General features: G+C 39.9%; 1 protein-coding gene across 5 annotated transcripts in view; it reads right to left on the bottom strand.

Annotated features, from left to right (window-relative positions):
- The window catches only part of ARNT2 (aryl hydrocarbon receptor nuclear translocator 2), a 149708-nt gene that overhangs the window by 99554 nt on the left and 30181 nt on the right, over nt 1–19973 (bottom strand). For all 5 annotated transcript variants that reach the window (XR_005585543.1, XM_039491847.1, XM_039491845.1 and 2 more), the window contains exons 2-4: nt 14173–14284; nt 8611–8658; nt 1336–1549 (exon numbers count right to left, since the gene is read on the bottom strand). Coding sequence is in view for 4 of the 5 variants with exons in the window: in XM_039491845.1 (XP_039347779.1) it covers nt 1336–1549; nt 8611–8658; nt 14173–14284 (374 nt within the window). In the remaining variant the exon portion in view is untranslated. The remainder of the gene's footprint in view (nt 1–1335; nt 1550–8610; nt 8659–14172; nt 14285–19973) is intronic.

Below are 19973 nucleotides of genomic sequence, written 5' to 3'. Positions count from 1 at the left end.
TCCATATTGCCACTGACTCATGGATGCTGTGATACTACAGAGTCAGGTGGTCTTGTCACCTGAAACGAAACATTACCTGGACTTCTCGAAACTTTCCACTGGAAGGGAAGGGAGGTCAAGTTTGGGAAACAAAGAATTCCCGCCTTATGAAAATCCTATTTAAGGGTGGGGAGGAAAGGAAACGGGACTCTTCCTCTCCATGGCCTGTCTGCCCAAGAAGAAAGACTGCTCAAGCCACCTGAAGGAAAGGCAAGGGGGGGAGGGGAGAGTCCAGACTGAGACAGGAATCCAGTCTGAAAAGAAATAACTGGAACTCTGAACCATGGAAACTTTGCAACCTGCCTAAAATAATATTTAGGGTGAGAATTTACATTTTGTAACCTGTTTCTTAAATATATTGAGCTTAGTTTGCATATTTTGCTTTATTTGGTCAGTAACCTGCTTTGTTCTGTCTGTTACCGCTTATATTCACTTAAAATTCACTTTTTGTAGTTAATAAATGTATTGCTTGTTTATAATATAACCTAGTTTATGTAATTTCTAACGGGCGGGGGGAGGGCAAGGAGTTGTGCATATCTCCCTCCACATTGAGGGAGGGGGCGAATTTCATAAAACCTTTGGGTTTGTCCCCCTTAAAGGGAGTGGGCACCAGACTGTTGGGATGAGCCCCTAAGGCTGAATCTTTCCAGAGCCGGTCTCTGTCTCTCTATGCAGCTGGGTGCAGCCCTGCCTGTGCTCGGCTGGAAGAGGCTTGTGAACCTAACCCAGCAAGGTAAAGGGGACCCAGGCTGGCAGAACAGTCTGACTCAGTGGCACCCCAGCACATCACGAGACACCCCAAAGGGGCCAAACCCATCATAAAAAGTACATAGAGAGATGAGCACTGAAAGCTCAGCAGCTGCTGGTATTTGTCTAACAGAAATATGTACTGCTTCAAGCCATTCTTTGCATATGTAAGAACTTTACTGTTAAGAGCAAAAAAGTGTGTAAGCTACAGCCCTCTGGGTTCAAAAGTACCAGCAGGCATGAGGAGTTTCCAGTGGATAAGGCTGAACCTGGGCTCCCTTGAAATACCAGTTACATCTTCTTCCTTGTAGCCAAAAGGAAACTAGAGAGGAGTTTCGTAAGTTCAGATCCAAGCTCTCCAGTTCTGAGTTTTTACAGATGGAGGCAGATCCAAATCTGAATTTTCTCCAAATCTGTCTGTGCTCACACCTGGGATTGTGTGCCTCTCACTAAATGAAGCAAGGAAAACACAAACTGACCTCTCTATCCCACCTCTCAAAATAACAGGATTATTTAGCCCGGAAGAAATAACATTTATGAAGCAACTACCTGTTCCGTTAGGAAAGAAGGCTTATATGCCCCATCAGTAGATTTATTTCCGGTGCCCCTCATAGACTTCATGTGCGAAACAGCCATACGCAGAATTGTCAGCTTGTCGGGTTTACGGGCCAATGCACTGCAGGTGGGCACCATGTCCGAAAGCTCGGTGATATACTGTGTCATCTTATTTCTCCTGCGTCTTTCAATTTCACTATGATTCTCCCTAAACATTTAAAGAAAGATCAAGCCAACAGACAAAGCAAGACAAGATCAGTATAGGAATTTCCATTTGGTATTATAAATAATAATAATACTTTGCACCTGTGTAGCATCTTTCATCCAAGGAGATCAAAGCGCTTTACAAAGGTAAGCATTATTATCCCCCATTTTACAGGTGGGGAAACTGAGGCATGTGACGGTTAAATACGACTTGCCCAAGGTCACACAGTAAGTCAGTGGCAGAGCGGAGAAAAGAATCCAGATTTCTGAACTGCCAGCTACTGGTTCTAACACCCTAGCAATTATACCTCACTTGGTTTAGAGCAGCAGACAGAAAAGAATGTGAGGTGCTGAGGGCTGTCAACTCCAGGGGAAGTCCCACCTTTCAAGAGATGCTCTGTGCCTCCTAGCGTAAGGGCTTTAGTGAGGTGTTGCTTGTATTAATATAGAACCTGATCCAGCTTCTGATTAAATCAGTGGGAGCCCCTCCATGGACTTCAGGTCCACAGTAAGCAACAGCTTTGACTAAAATTTTGTTATGGTGATATAGACCCAATTCTGTAATCCTATGTAGCAGACCTCAACCTCTATGCTCCCCCACCCCAGACTTTAGGGATCAGATTGCAAGATTGGAACCATATTTTGTATAACAAGTAAATACAATATCTAAACCAAATATTAAAGGTAAAGTAGGTCCTCATTTGCCGACACTGAACAGGTAATTATATAAGAGAACAACTAACTATCGTAATGAAATAACTATGACAATATTCAACACTAATATAGTGCTTTTTATCTTCAATGAGACTTACACAGATACCTAGAGCATCTTCACAATAACCCTGTTTCACAGAGGTTAAATAACTTGACTATAGCTACAAAGGAAGTCTGAGGAAGACAAAGAAAGCTAGAGCTGGGATTAGAAAAAAGTATTGGTATTCAGGAGTTCCTGAATACCAATACTGTGCTCAAAAAAATATTCAAAAGAAAACTTTATCAGAAGCTTTGGTTTTACTTTGTCTTCCATGAATGACAAAATTTATAATTATAAAGGCCACATCTTAAAGTCTTTACTCAGTCGAAACTATCATTAAAGTCCATGGGAATTTTACATGATAAATAATAGAGTTAAAAATTGTGTAAAGACTTCAGGATTTAGGGTGTGATTTTCAGAGAGGTTAGATGTATAATTTCCATTCTTTGAAAACCCCAGCCTTAGCATACAGACATTAATTTTCATGGCAAAACACTGCTCTCAGTCCACCTATCAAATTATGAAAAAGAGTATCCAGTAAATTAAGGGTTTTTTTTTCCTCCCCTTCACACTTCCCAAGACCCTACAACAAGGACCATCACCGACTCATTTAAAATTTTATTTCCAAAGTTCTCAGCACATAACAGTAAATATATTACTGAGTTGGCCAGTTGCATTTCAGAGTTTTTCAATTATCAGCTGTCAATATTGTATATAAATTAGGATGTGTGGGCCAGATCCTCAGCTAGTGTAAATCAAAGTCAATGGAGTTGAACCAATTTACATCAGCTGAGGAACTGACCTACTGAACCTAGAAAACTACACTGCATCATAGAGGTGCATTTCTTTATTTTTTGACATGGCACCAGCATACTGTACCTGTAAAGCGGTAACTACCTACAGGCATGCCCAGGAAAAGGTGCATGCCACTTCTGATGTCAAAGCAGCTTCTTCCACTGATTTCAATGAGTTGTATGGAGTTTTTTTGTGGGATTACTGATTGATCCAACAAGATGTGAAATTGCAGATTACCACATGGAGAATCCAGTAACGTTGATAGGTACAACATGCAGTATTGGAAGAAATTAATTTATTCTGATTTAGCATAACTCAGGGCTGAATAATTAGGGAGTGACTCATGGAAGCGGACTAAGCAAAGTACAGAATACTTTTCAGCCACTTTTCACAGCTAAGCTTTTTTTTAAAATTTAGGGTCATATCCCAGTTGCAATGTTTCCCTTTGAAATACTCTAGTAAATAAGCAAGTTCGTAGAACATCTAGAAGAGTTGGAGTGCACTGGCTTGTCTTGCTTTGGAAGATGCATCATATGTGCAGAGTATCATATGTAGGTATTACATGTTGGAGTCACTGTAACAGAATCAACACATTTTAGAGTTCTGTTTCCACATTCACAATTCCCACTGATATCAATAAGGACCTTATGAATAAGCCTACATTTCAGTCACAGGTATTCTTAGTAAAAGTCAGGGACAGGTCATGGGCAGTAAACAAAAATTCACGACCCGTGACCTGTCCATGACTTGTACTATATACCCCTAACTAAAATTTGGGCTGGGGGATGGCCCTGGACCCCTGCTGGTGCTGGGGGGGAGGCGGGCAGCAACAAGCAACCTGGGACCTCTGCTGCTGTTGGAGGGTCGGGGGGGGAGGGTTGGCGGGGCTCCCTACCCAGCTCCACATGTCCTTGCAGCTTCTATAGGGAGGGGTGGCTTGGGGGGCTCTGTGCACTGCTCCTGCCACAAGCGCCGGCTCCACAGCTCCCATTGGCCGGGAACCGCAGCCAATGGGAGCTCTGGGGGAAGCACCTGCGGGCGCTGGCAGCGCACAGAGCTCTCTGGTCACTCCGCCTAGGCGCTGCAGGGACATGCTGGTGGGAGCTGGAGGACCCCCCACCACTACCACCCAGGTAGGCGCCGCCTTGCACCTCCTGCCCCAACCCCCTCCCAAACACCCAAACTGCAGCTGCTGGCCCGAACCACTGGTCACTGCAGAAGTCACAGAGGTCATGGAAAGTCACGGAATCTGTGAGTTCTGTGACAAACATGCTGCCTTACTTAAGAGTAAAGCATCAATGAATATACAATTCAAACAAGTGTATTGCAATGTCAGCCTTTAATGGTTCAATAAATTACAACCTCTCTCTTTTGTTAAGGTTACCGTATACTTTGTTTATCACATTCTTCCTAATGAAGAACCTGTTTCAGATTCTCAACTGTCTGTGAGTGAGAGGATACTCTAGAGAGATCAGATATGAGAGTTCTTACATCATACCTGTAAACAAAATATGATAGGTAAATTTAAAAGGCTTATGCAAAACTAGAAAGTCAACACAAAGTAGAAGGCAAAGACAACACTTGCAATTGCAAACTACTATAAATTATACCAAGAAAAGCATGATAATATGGGAATGATGGAATGGAAAGGAAAAGGGGACTCTGGTGAAACTTTTTGAATGACCAGGAACCAGTTGTTAAAAACTCTCTTTTTGTGTATTAATATGACAATGGTCAAAATTCACTTAAAATATTAGAGCTTTTTTCTTTATTGCTTGAGAATGTTGTACAAAGCGCCATTAGTCTGTTACTAAGAGTAACCCGTGAAATATTCCTGGTTGCACAGCTGTAGTAGAGATATCTTCAGCAGGCTGCATCAACTACCCATAGCACTCAGTAGAGGGCAGTGACAACATATACAAATTGTAGAAAGACAGAGATATCCAAAAACAGTTCATTATTTTATGGACACCTTTGTAAAAAGCTTTAATACGGACACTGTACACTCCACCAAGTATTCTTTATGAGATCCTGGGCCAGATCATCAGCTGGCGTAAGTCAGTATAGCTCCACTCAAGTCAATGGAGCTATACGGATTTACACCAGATGACCATCCGCCTCCCTGTATTAGAAATAACATACTGTGTTTGGTGCAAGTGTCTGTCATTTCATAAGGCGTAGATATCACCAATGACCTCTTCCGGACTGAATCTCAGACCTACTTCCTTGTGTATAGATTTCAGAAGGCTAAATAATATTACACCTGAGCCAATACTAACCTCCCTAGAGTGTATAATTGTTGCATTCTAGTGGTTGCAGCCTACAGAGGATATTTCATGCCTCAAATGAAAATTTGATGCCTAAAACCTACTATTCAAGCAGAAGTATTCATGGGTTACTACCACTGATTAATCAATCATACTTAAATAGGCATCTTTTCTGTTTATTGCCTGAGCAATTTAAAAGCACAAATCTTCTCTTCAGTGAATCCTATTCAAAGGTTATCATATATAAAGAGAATATTTCACTAATAAAAAACTGTTAATATGCTACAATTAAAATGTTCTGTACACTTGCAGTTAACTTTCTACATAGACCCAAATATGTACATGCCAAAAATAAAATTATAAGAAAGAAAAGGAACAGTTTAAAATGGGTTGCATAAGATATCCTCCCAACTCCCACAGTCCTTTTAATTTTCTAGGCCAATGAAGGCGTTAACACATGTGTCAGTGCACATCTATGTGCTTTCTATTCTGTTCCAGATGTAGCAAAGTTGCCTTCCACATCTGGTGCCCTTCTCATGCCCTCCAACAAAGTGGAATTCTGCTTTTGCATCAGAAGCAATAGCAAAAAAGTGTAGTGTCCTTCTGCATAGAGGTAGTGCTTAATGTTCATGTGTATAGCTATGATCCCTTGCTAAGATCACTAGAAACTCCCCCTGCCTCCCAAAATCTGGTTATACTCATGAGTTATATACCTTATATACAGGGCCAGCTCCTCAGTTGGTGTAAATGCACCAGTTTTACATACAGGGCCTGTTTTTTTAAAAAAAGATCTAGATAGATAAACTGAGGGTTGTATAGAGAAATAAAGCATAACTGTATAGACACCTCCTAGGTGTGACAGTTCTTGAGACAAGTATAGAGTTATGCTCACGTGTCAAATACAGGAAATAAAACTTCTTATTTTCTCTTATATTAAAGGACTGAAATATGGTCAATCAGGTAGCAGGAATTTAGAATAAATTATATCATGTTATATATTATAATTTATAAATTAAATTAGACTAAATATTTTGAGTGAAATCCCAATGCAACTGAAGTCAATGGAAGTTTCACCTCTGTCTTAAATGTAGCTAGGACTTTATCCTTTCTGTAGTGTTTTCCAAAAGGCAGTCAGGGGCATAAAACATTACTTATGTCACCCTTTTTCTTTCTCTCTTTTCTAAATATATATTCATCATTTGGAATCAGTATTTCCTAATATGGACAAGAAATAAAACAATAGCTAAAAGAAGATATCCTACTGTTGGAAATAAATCAAAATACCTGGTCCCAATGAATATTTATTTTTTGAAAAGTTGAGACAAATAAGCCAAAAACTATGGGTTGTCAAGAACTCAATAATAGCACTAAATGCTTTTCTGAAAATAAAGAGCATTAGTTCTATATTATAATTGTCGCTTTGCCATGATAAATACAAAGGCACCACAACTTAATTTATTAGTATCTTTAATCCTTTAAAGCTTTCATGGGAAGTACAGTATAAATAATCTTTTCTTTTTTTCTTTGAAAACTTAAAGGGTCACCATTAACTTGAAGTGTAGACAATTTTTTTTTAAGTGAGTTAAATGTACATGTAGGTACTAAATTGTCGCATGAGCCCTCCAGCCAGTTTTTTTTCAGTCTTACACTCACATTTCCTTTTTCATTGAGTCATATTTAAATCCTCAAAATAGAGCTCAAGTAGGACTGAAGTGGTGTGTTTTGCCTTAAGGTTTCATCCTGTAGTCGCCATTCATGCCAATAATCTCAGGATCAGGCCCTTATTTTGTACTGACTACAAGATAAAATGCTACTTCCTCTATTGTACTTTGCTTTCTGGGATGTGGTCATGCCCTGAAAACATAAAGGAAAAGGATAGGCTCAGTGGAGAGTGCCTGCATCTCTAAATAGCAAATGCTATTAGATGGAAACAAAATAAAATGTTGCACTTTCCCAAAAAAAGAGTACAGAGTTAAGGTGCTGAAGCACTAAAAACCATTAAGCACCAAATTCTGTCTTCAGATACATAAGCACCTGAATTTAATGTTAGATAAGAATTTGGTTCCAATAAAAATAAAAACAGGACCCACCGGGTCAAATTTTCAAAGGCTCTGGCAACGAGTGGTGTCATGCAAAGTACATATGCACCACTATTCTCATAAAACCCTACATTTTCCCATGTGAACAGATATCTGCATGCACAAATCAGCTTGGTATAATAATATTTTACTTCTGTAGCTGCTGCCGAAGGCGCTTAAAAGTCTGTGAAGTTCTTTAACACTCACATTTTTAAAATACCACTCAAAAAGGTGGATTTGGATATCCTCTCTGAGAACAGCACTAGCTAAACAGAGCTACTGTTGACCTTACTAGGTAAGCCATGAAACGGTTTTAGAATGTGGTTCTAACACAATATCACTATCGATATTAGGCAGGAAAACTGTTCTAGAGCCCTATTAATATCAACTGTGATTAATCATGGCTGTTATCATGGTTCCAACTGCAATGTGAGTAATAGTGGTGGGCTTCTGAATACCCATGGCGTGTCCCATATTTTTCTAATGGGAAACTGAAAACAATGTAACCAAAAGTGAAATGAAAGGTGAAGGATGGCAATGTCACTTAACTTTTGTTTTAACTTTATTGGAATATTATATTACTGCTCAAGACACACACACAATATTGAAAGTAGAATCTGGCAGAATATTTTAATCATCAATTTAAAAATTAGAACTATCACAAGCAATATAAAACTCATTCAATAAACAGGAAACTTATTTTCAGCGGCAGAAAGACAAATTCAGCAACCAAGAATAATGAGCACTCATCTCTCAAAGTTGGAATATTGTAACTAAAAGTCACAAATTTCCTCATCTGAAATTGTTTCTGTGATATATGTAACATTTCCTGGGATGAAGCAGAATGCATTCTGAGTGTCGTGAGGCGACAACTAAAGTAAGTAGATTTATCTGAAAAAATTTGCTCGTTAAATAGTTCCTGCAGAGCTTGACGCTCTGTGGGCTGAGACCTAGTAGATATCAACCTACTATTATGTTCCAGAATGTGGTATGCCTAATTTGCCGACACAGAAAATGTTGCCAATGCAGTTCAAGCCAATCCGTCAGCACTGGGAGACACCAAACACATTTCAGCCTCTGTGACTGTAGTTTTGTCAATATTAGTAGTTTGCTAGTTGTCTTCCTGCATCATAAAAGCCAATCAGTTAGCCAGGTACTTATAAAAGCTCACCTTGAAAATTTGCTGGGACCTTCCCCATCTTCATCATCAAAGTCCATTCTGAAAAAGCAAAATTTTTGAATAATCATTATTTAATAAGCCAAGAGTTAAATTAACATTGTCAACAAAAATCTGCATTGCTGTTATTTTCTTCTTAATTTTAAGTGAAATGTAGTTCTTTTGAAGTGCGCTGGATTAGCAGCCCTCAGGCCTGATCCAAAGCCCACTGAAAATCAATAGGAGTCTTTCCATGAATTTCAGTGGGCTTCTTTGGGTCAGGCCGATACCTAAAGAAGTTCTGTTATCCACATAATACAGAAGGGGGCAACAGTCATACAGGGTTCCCCACACTGTCCCGCTCACATGCTTTTACCCAGGCCTGGAGAGTTCAAATGTAACAGTGAGAGGGAGCAGTAGATTAATGTCTACAACTAATAGTTTCTTGGCCTCTGCTAAAACTGGCTGCCAATTAGTCCTAACTGATTGTAACTGTGGTGGTTTTTGGACTTGTCCGTTAGAAACCAAGATCACCAACTCATTTCACATAGGTCATCAGGGAGCCCTTAGATGCTGATGACTTTCAATCCCTAGACCTAGATTAAATGAATTAGTGACTTTTAGCCACTACAAAGTCATGTAATAACAACACTATTACTCAAAACAGAAAGTATTTTTACATCGCTATGTTTCTATACTTTATAAAGGTTGGCAAGCATTGCTATACCAGCTTTACCGATGGGGAACATCGGATTAAAAAAAAATTTTTTTTGTTAGGCAACACAAATACTTCTAAGTTTTCTAAAATTTATGACTGCAATAAGACTTAAGGAAATTCTGGATTCCATATGCCCTCAAGTTTGTTATGATAATAAATGCGATAAGTTATAGCTATGGCAAAAGGAAACTGCAAAGACTATTTAGGTCTTCATATTAAAAATGTTTCACTGAATTAAAAAAATATATATTTTTTTAAATTAAAAGTTATATTAAAGAATAGAGAGTACAACAGTGAGTTCTGGGCGTAGAATAACTTCTTTGAAACTAAAAAAACAAAATATAAATGATGAACTACACAATGTAAATGACCAGATGCCCTCTAAAAGATTTCTTTGGATAGCAGTAACCTATGTACAAATAGAACAAAAACAAAAAATAATCACAAGAACTGAAAATCTCATTAGAAAAGACACATTAATACTTCCAGACGGCAAGAGTGATTGTTCATTTCTAAAGGAAGTGGTCAGGAAACCACTTTCCCAAAAGGTCTCATAGAAAAAAAAAAAGTGGTTTCTGTATTAGGTTGGTTGAAGTCTGATTTCATTATTGATGTTTTCACTGAAAATCATGTTGTGCTCTTCTGATCATTACCAAGTTCTGTTTCAGAATCACTTCTATTTTTGTGGAGCAACAGTGACCTCCAGCGGCCAGCAAGGCTAGCTGTACAGAGATATTGTTTACAACTAATTCATGACCAATCAGGTATTCCATAACAATGCTGCCTTCAGTAGGGGGCTCTCCAAATATTCGGAATGTGCTCAGACCAGCTGCATGGGAGATATTTCTAACAACGTACATGTTACCTTGTTGAAATTCTCCTGTGATCCTTGTCTCTGCAATTGATTTCGACCCTTTCACCTATGTCGGTGCTACTGAAGTCAAAAGAGCTCTTTACGGGCACAGGGGTCAGTCTATGAAGATTCAACTGCAGGACCCTTGTCTATGAAGCAAATCCTTCCCTAACCTCACTGGCAACTGAAGCGCAATGGAGAGAGTCAAAAGTCTACTGCGGGCGCTACACATCCCTTGCCCTGGAGGAAACCAGCTGGGGAGACATGGGTCAGAGCTGCAGAATGCTTCACTGTGTAGCGCTTCCAATCCTTTCCCTGGTGGAGAGGTATTAAAGGGGCTCTTATCTTGGTGGAGTTTTTCCAGATCCCAGCCAAAACACACTCGGGGGTTTGGAGGTGTGGGGGGTATTGAGAGCTGGATCTTCCCATGAACATAACATCCCAGCTTTATGATGTTTGGTCCAGTTTATTATTATTGGGATATGCAAAGCTTGGTAACAGTATATTTAGGGTCTGGTCTTGCAGCCCTTACTCGTGGGACTCATCCCAATGGAATAAGTGAAACTAGTCGTGCAAGTATGTATCCAGCTAGATAGAGCTGAGTTAAGACTGCCAGTCAGTCATATGTATAGACAGCACCTACCACATTGTGTGGGTGACTGGAATGCAAACAGAAAATAAATCTAGGCATTTATACTGTGCTTACCACTGCAGTATCTAAGTGCCTAGAGCTGTGATATCAGGCTTTACCATACTAGACTTTAATGTATACATATCGCTTTGTTAGGCTACACTGTAATTGCGTTTTTATTCCAAATGTAAAACAATGCTTTTTTTAAAAATAAGCAATTAAACTAACTTCATAGAACACTTGTAATAATGCTGCACAAAATTAATGTCAGCTCTGGTCTTTGTTCTTAACATTAAAAATGTAGAAGTGGAAATCAGAGCTATGTTAATTATATGACATGGAAAAACTCAGATCATCTTGAAAAAACACTGGGTTTAAAAGTAAGAGATGCTAACTGGTTGTCTTCCACTAATATATATTGTTTAGAATGAGGCAGAACCCAGAAGGATAAGGAATTAGTTTTACAGCACAGCATGTAAAAAATATTCCAACAAACTCACCTTACCCCAACAGATAAGTTCCTCTATTCAGGAAGAGTAATTTGCATGTCAGCAATACAGCAGAAGTAACTTCCCATAAGACAAATGACATAATACCTTTTGTTTTCATTTAAAACTCCCATTTTTAAAAGGGACTCAAAATATGCTATCCTGGACTCTCATACTGAAGAGACAAGAATAAATCTTGTTTTCTTCTTTAACATAGTATTCAGCTGTTGTGAAAAGGCCAGATAGTAATAATTATATTTATGAAGTGCCCCATGCAAAAGCTTTCTTGGGTGCCATAAATAATACACGAATTATAATAACATTTTAAGTTAAAAACCCGTTCAAGCAAGAAACACAAAAGGCAAGTTGAGTGGGGAAGACGGGAGAAAATGGATTTTAGGTTAATGTTTAAAAATTGAGAGAGATGGTTTGAGGTAGCTATCCTTGAGGGTGCGGGCAGAAAACACGTTTCACACCCTAGGGCCCATCATAGCAAAGGCAAAATCACCTGCTGACCTAAGGCCAAAAATCAGTGGAGCCCTAAAAGAAATAGATACCCAGCCAAAAATAAAACAACTCAGAAGAAAGAGGCTTGAAATATAGCCAGTGCCTACAGTGGGAAGGGCTTTACAAATCAGCATAAGCAAATGAAATAAATTTAAATAAGTCTACATACTCTAACTGCCCTCATCAATGGAGTATCTTATGCATTTCTACCTTTTTTTCTTCTTCCCCACAAAACGTTTGGCATAATCCACAGAGAGGAAAAACGTATTTCCTAGCTGTCAATGGAATGGAATCCTTACCTTGCAGAAACACCTTCAGGACAGACAATGAGCTTAAACTGGCATATATTCAAGCCTGTACAACAATTATTTTGCCAGAGTGCACCAGCAATTAGAAGCAAAAAACAATTTTCAAAAAGACACCAAAGTTTGGAAAGAAGGCCATGTCGCTGGCTGCATTCCTTTGCGTTTGATCTGACGCATTCATTTCTAAAGTGCCCAAGGAGTTAGGTGTACAAAGATACATCACCAGGGGAGTAAGGAAAGGACTAAATGCTTGTTACAGCTTTGTTCAAAGAGAAAGTACAATGCATTAGACACAGCAAGCAGACATACCAGGCATTCTTTCCCTGGAGGTCTGAATACATAAAATGCTTTCTCTCTACCACCTTAGGGCGGGCCTTCTAATCTAGAACTAAGATGCACTGATATAAAATTGCCTTCTGTACAGCAGCAAACCTACAATATCTAATTCAGAGAATTTTTATATTAAATACATTTTTAAATAACTTTTACCTTCCCCCTCTCCAATTCTCCTGCATATAAAAGATGATACTTACAATGGTATATTTAAAACTCAGGACCACGACCTTTTGATTTACCTTTCAAGTCAATATTTTGTATAACCAGCAGACTTCACATTTAGCAACATCAATCCTTGGCAGTCACTACTTAGTAATTAGCATTAGTAGCTGGCCTGGCTGCTGCTCTGCGGTGAGATCATTTGTCTGGTCACGTAAGAGTCCAAGACAGTTAAAGTTAGACTCTTCGTAAAGTAGTCATTAAAAAGATGTTAAAGCTTTCTCTTTTTTTCACAGATTCCAAGATCAGAAGTGACCATTGTGATTATCTACTCTGATCTCCTGTATACACAGGCCATATGGAACGTCCTCAAAATAAGTTCTAAGAGCAGATCCTTTAGAAAAATACACATGCCTCATCTGGCTGCCAATTTAATTCCAGGTCTAAGACACAGTCCAGATCCTCCTGTTTTTATTCACATATGGAGTGGGACCAGCTGTCCTAGCTACTGTCTCTTGTATTCCCCTAGAAGACGATTAAAACTGACAGAACACTTTGGCTGACAATCACAAGGGGGAGAACTCCCAGGAATTGGAACAGCATTCTCTCATTGGATGCCCCTCAGTTGAAGGATCTTTACTCTTGATGAGCCCTGTCATGGCCATATTTAGGGGGCAAACATAGGACAGACCCATCTACGTGTGTATGCTTTCCCCTAATAGAATAGTGAAATCTCCAGGAAAATGATCTCCTGACTGGCCTCTGGATTTCATCTACTTGGGGAAGTAGAAGAAAGCGTTTTTCCCCTGTGAAACCCTGAGGTACTTCTACTCCATGTTGAGGGCATTCAGATATTACAAGGAGAGGGGCCATAGAACTACATGTGATTAAAAAAAACAAAAATCCACAAAATATTGTCCTGCGTAGGGACACAACATTAGGAATGAGCAAAAATGGTTTGGATAAAATAAGAATTTCCTGTTCCCCAGCAAAACCTCCAGCCATGTTAGGAAAGGAACTTGAACCAAATCTCTCTCAGATACTGAGACATTTTAACTCCTGGTTTCCAATCAGGCCCGGAATATGACAAGCCAAAATATCTTGCGAGAGACTGTAGTTATGGTTTCTGCACCTACGGCAGAAAATGGAAATACTGTATTGGAAATTTAGGTAGAAAATATGTAGTTGTGAGATTCCAAGCCCAATTTTCAGACCGAGTAGGTTTGGATAAATTTACATATGCAACTAGAATCACATCTTGCTCCACTTATTTGCATGAGATATCTCATTGAGACCAATGGGATTACTCATCTGAGCAAGTATAATGTGCTTAATGGCTTCAAGACCACATCCCTGATGGATGCTTAGCCAATCCATAACGCCATAACCTTTTGAGGCTTGCTCATCACTAAACAAAATACACACACATCAGCAAGTTCAGTCTTACAACAACATACATGCTGAAAAGAAACCCAAAACACAACTAGCCAGTGTTGTGACGCATATTAGTACATGTATGCATTTTATTTATGAATGCACATTGTTTTCATTTTCACCACTAATACAATGAAATAACTTACCCAGAACGCCTCTTTCCTCCTCTAGCAGGCATGGATCCTGCCATTCTCACCTGTCCTGTTGCCATAGGTGCAACCGGCAATGTCACTGACCCAGGAATATCTGAAGCCATTTCTGTAATGCAGAATGAAAATCATGTTATCCACTATGAAAGGAGCAGCCAGTGATAATGACACAAGAAGGCTCTTTTAAAAACAATCAGTGTGGAGTGGTCTTTCCTTTTATTTCTAAATGAAGGCAAATCTATCCTTTGTGGTTTAAAGGGACTGTACAAATGATGGCAAATTCATTACACGCTTGCAATAGCTTCAGTTTTGTCAATAGACATCCTGAGTGCAATTGGAGAGAGACACAATCATGGCATTCACAGGAAGCTGTGTATTTCATTTACCTACTAACTCACTGTACTTTTGTTCCTACTGTACAGGAGCTGCCAATGAAGCCGAGCAGTCTTTCACAACACCTACGCTTTCTCACGGGGAATTTTTTGTCAATGCAGAGCTACTGAAATGAAATAAGTGATGGGGCATAATTTATCCAGATTAGGCAAAATTTTAAAATATATTCAAATTCAATATTTAAAAGTATAACAAACCCTATATGCTGGTAATTGTGGGCAGCAATGAGGTCTAGTGGTTAGAGCAGGAGATTGGGCCTCAGGAGATGTTATTTACGTCCTGGTAGCATTTAGAGACCCTGATCAGAATTAATGTCCCAAAATGCAAGGCGCTATACAAAAATACAGGAAGACAGACACTTCCTGGAAGAGTTTACACTCTAGGTTCTTATTCGTATCTCTATCAGTGCCTCAGTGTGCGACACTGGGCTAATCCGATCTCCATGCCATGCTTTTCCAATCTGTAAAATGGGGATATCGACACTCACCTTAGTAAAGTATGTTGAGTTCACAGAATTTAAAGGCATTTTTATTATCCAAAGACAGCAATTGGATGGGAAACATTTTATTATACTTCAGAATGAAACACACTATAGCAGTGTTTCCCAAACTTGGGATGCTCCTTGTGTAGGGAAAGCCCCTGGTGGGAGGGAAAGTTTACCTGCCGCGTCCGCAGGTCCGGCCGATCGTGGCTCCCACTGGCCATGGTTTGCTGCTCCAGGCCAATGGGAGCTGCTGGAAGCGTGGCCAGTACGTCCCTCGGCCTGCGCTGCTTCCAGCAGCTCCCATTGGCCTGGAGCAGTGAACCACAGCCAGCGGGAGCCGCGATGCGCCAGACCTGCAGACGCGGCAGGTAAACAAATCAGCCCGGCCCTCCAGGGGCTTTCCCTACACAAGCAGCATCCCAAGTTTGGGAAACACTGCACTATAGGAAAACAGAACAATGTAGTTCTTTCCCTTCTTTCTATCCCATAGATTAAGTATATGTATGGACTCTGTGGAATCATTATAAATGATTTAAATGAAAATTCTCTCTCCCTCTAAAGCATAGAGATTTCACAGACTATTTGCTGTAGCTTGCGGATGAGATACTACCAGCAAAGGTCACAATGTCTAGCGGTCACAAAACAAAAACCCAAAAACGTTTTGTTAAACTGGATTGTGCAAACTGGATGTATTTTATTACTATTCCCCTCCCCCCAAAACACCTGGTAGGCTGGAGCTTGTGGAAGGATGGAGAGGAAGCTGCTGAGAGTGAGCACACATCAAGAGGAAAAAGAGACTGGATGATAAGAAAAAAATAACGTTCTCCTTCACATATACATACAGCACCTCATTACCCTCCGCCCCTCAAAATGCATTCTACTGCAAACTTCAACCCTAAATATTAATTCCAGTATTTTAAAATGTTGTGGGGTTTTTTAAATATCATTTAGAACCACACATATCAGGGTTGGCAAAGGCATCTTTTGTCATCTGGTCCATCCCTGGTTGAAAATGTTGCTAGGTCTTCAGTGGAAGTTTATTGATTTGGGGAGCAGGGATTGAGGGTTCTCTTTTTTCTTTACTCAGTGCCATAGCCACGATGTTCCATAACAGAGCGAAAAACAAAACAGCACCTCTAGAGGTGGGAGGTGAAATCCTATAACAAGGGGCTTCTAAGGAAGGTCAGAGCTGTAATGTTGCCTCCACTCCACAAATAGACCACATTAGACTGAGCAGCCTACACCAGCTTTAGGAACGTGCCATAAACCAACCCTAAAACAGAGAAGAATCTGGGCCTACGAAAGTTTATTAACAGAAAGCAAATTATTTGAGCAATCCTGTTATTTTTCTCAACATACTAACACAAAAAACCAACTGTGACGGGGAAGCAGAAACCCGCTCTTTTTAAACAGCATTTTCTTTCATGTTTGGAGAGCACTTCATTCCTGACATATTTTATTCAAATCCATTATTCAATAATGTACATTTTCAGTCTCATTGTTTCTGTTCATTGCTGTTAGGAATTTCTTCTAGCACATTTATTTTATTAGCTGCACTTCTTTTCAACCAAGAAGCAACAGAGCAGGGAACTTAAAATAATATGCTTCAAAAATGCATTCAAGGATTTTATTTAAAAAAGAGAGAGAGAGAGAGAGAGAGAGAGAGGTGTGTCTCCAGTATCATAAGAATGACATAGTAGAGTTACCCAAAGGCACAAAAACATAAAAGCTAAACCACTATTTCTGAAAATAAGTTATCTTTGAAATACACTGACAATCACCTCACATTTGAGACATATAGTTGAAGGTCATCTTCTATTGCTCTGCTGATTCATTTGTTAAAGCAGATTTTAAAACCCTAATAAGTATTTTCTTACAGTGTGTTTCTCACTAAGAGAAACACTGAAATACACACCACTAAGAGGACTGCTCTTTTAACCAGCATGCAGCTCTAGAGCAAAAAAGGGATATTTTAACACAATTTCAAATAAATGTGAAAATATCCTTTATTATTTTTAATACCAGAAAAGAAATGTGAACACTCATTTGTGATGAGGCATTTGTACAGCACTATTTTCCTCTGATACAAAATAAGGCACATACAGTACCTTGAAATGACATATTGAGGGTAAGAGGGCCAGAATGGACTCCGCACATTACACCCCAAAAGAGTTTAAAAATCTATAGAATAAGTAGCATCTAATTAATGGTCTTTCTACTAACAAGAAATGCAGTTGCCACTGCTCCAACAGTACATTCCACCCTTGACAGCATTCCAACTAGCTCACCTTGCTTATTCAAGGTGTCCCACTGACTTTAATGGACTACACATGTGAATAAAATCAGCAGTAATTGCCCCTCATGAGCTGTTCCAAGCATTAACTTCACTGCTGAAGTGTCTCAGGATGCAAAGATAAGGGTATTCGGCTTCAAAGCTAAGAAGGCAAAATAATTCACTAGGAATTTAGTTTGTTAGAGACCCTCTTTTTTTCCCATCCTAGGAAAGACTGTATGCAATCAGCATTACAGGGCTTTCTACCAAGCAGCAAAGACTAATGGAAGACAGAAGATACAGTAGATTCCTCAGCCCTTCTGTTATTTTTAAACCCGACAACTCTCAACCCAAAAAGGATCCCTCAGAATACAAAGGGGAAGGAGGTGACGTAAGATGTGAGAGAAGGAAAATAGTGCTCATCACTTTTCACTGTCCTCTCCATCCGGCAGAAGTTTCCAAACAACCAGCTGATGTAGTGAGCAGACCCTAAGAGGAAGCAGACCTTGCTAAGAAGCAACTTGGATAACTTTGCTTCTTCTGCCTATGACCACACAGGAATGCATTCAGAACTGTGAGGCAAGGACAATCTACATGGCCATGAAGTTTCCAGCATGGTGAACTTGTTCCACTCAGCTCAGGTGGTAGAAATTCATCAAGCAATATGGCTTTTTGCTGGCATCTTGATCATCTGTTAATAATACATGATTTTAACCAAATGACTTCAGGCATGGTAGGTAGAGGCCTTTATTTCAGGTCGGTAGCAGGGTGGACATCCGCTCCTGCCTGGGAGGGCTGGAAAGCAGCCCTGGAGAGGGCTGCAGCTCTAAAACCTGGGCTGACTGGGGAAGCAGCCACAGCTGGGCCACGCCCCAGTCAGGCCACAGCTGGCCTGTATAAAAAGGCTGGGAGCCAGGAGCTCAACAGTCTCCCTCTGCCTATAGAGGGTGAAAGGCCTGGCTGCAGGGAGCCAGACAGGGGACCTAAGTGGAGCAGGACTGGGGAAAGGCAGAGGAGCTGGGGAGCTCCAGCCTGGAAAGCCAAAAAATCAGCCAAATAGTATCCAAATGCCTTAAAATTAGGATTCAAGAAAACACTCATTTAGTAGGGAATAATCTCCAGTGACAGATTAAACCTCTCTTCTATCTCCGTCATCCACGGGCCTGATCCCGCCACCTGTACTCATGTTGACTTGTACATCAGTCCATGAGTAGTCCCATGAATTCAAGAAGAACAGTACTACTCACTGTGAGAGCAAGGGTGACAGAATCGGCCTTGTGAGTCTGTGTCTAGAATTATATTCATGGCTATAGGCCTCTTTGCTGACACTTCCCCACTTATGGAATATGGCTGTATTTCATTGGTGCTGCATGTAGGTCATGCCAAAGTGCTTTGGGATCTTTTGAAATGAAGGACATTTTACAAATATACAAAAAGTCCAGCTCCAAATAAAAGATGTTTTGTATTTGTTCTGGCCTTTATTATAAAGTTTTAGGTCTATGTTACTTATAAAAGTTACACTTACTCCACAAAGTGAAACACAAAATCAGGTAAAATTTGGTCTGAAGGTTTCTTGTAAATAGATTTGTAAATATATGTCTGTGATTTTTACAACAACCTGTTTCAATTCTTTTTACTGCTGAGAATGATCTAGTGTGCTATCCTCCAACACAACAACTAAGCCTCAGCAATCTTAGTGCAGCAAGATCACTGGACTGGATTGTAGGGGGGAAATACTGGTTTTATTTTCTTTTTAGTTGGAATGCTACTTACCAGAGATTGGCCCCTAAGCCAAAATCTCACATTCAAAACACCTCCCAAGCTTCTGAGTATTCAACCTGCAGATCTGGATTTGAATTTTGAAGCTTTAGCTCAGCTCTAGCGCAGTACATGCTTACGGCTTTTAGACAGAGATTTCAGAGGAGCAAAGCTGACCAGTTGCACATCTTTACAGTTTGTGTCATCCAGCTGAGGAGGAGATTCTGCTACTGCAATCAGAAACCTCTGCTTCTTGCGAAGCTCTGAAATTCCCAAAGGAACACTCTCTCTCTCTCATCTAGAACGGCCATTACCCAACATTACTTTCAGTCAGTGTATTACACAGTCTTTGCTTCAGATCAAGACATGCATGATCTGCATAGGTAACACTGGCCCTAATCCAAAGCCCATTGAAATCAATGGCAATCCTTCCACTGACTTCAATGGACTCTGAAACACTTCAACTTTCAAATCTTATGACAAGTGCAATATATGCTACTAAATATTAGGGGACCATTGAGGATGCTCTTTCCAGTATTCTTTAATCCTTTACAATTCATTGTAATATGATAGGTTACATTAGAACTAAATATCAGTGCATGACTAAACCTGAGAGCAGAGGTGCTCGAACAATTCTTATAGTGGGGGTGCTGAGAGCTAGTGAACCAAACTGTAAACCCTGTATATAACGGAAACCACTTTAAGCAAGGGGATGCAGCAGCACCCCCAGCTCCATCACATAAGCCTTAGAGATGCCAGTTATATAAATATAAATGTTACAGATTTGACTGCCAGTCCACAAACTGACTGAAATGTCAATCATCTCAGCGTAACACACGTGCCCTGTCCCTTGAGCAGAAACCGATAAAAAAATATTTTAGATGTTCTACA

Source organism: Mauremys reevesii, linkage group 10, assembly GCF_016161935.1.
Source record: "Mauremys reevesii isolate NIE-2019 linkage group 10, ASM1616193v1, whole genome shotgun sequence".
In the NCBI taxonomy this organism is placed as follows: Eukaryota; Metazoa; Chordata; order Testudines; family Geoemydidae; genus Mauremys; species Mauremys reevesii.
Note: the sequence above shows the minus strand (reverse complement) of the source record. Positions and strands in the feature narration are given on the sequence as shown.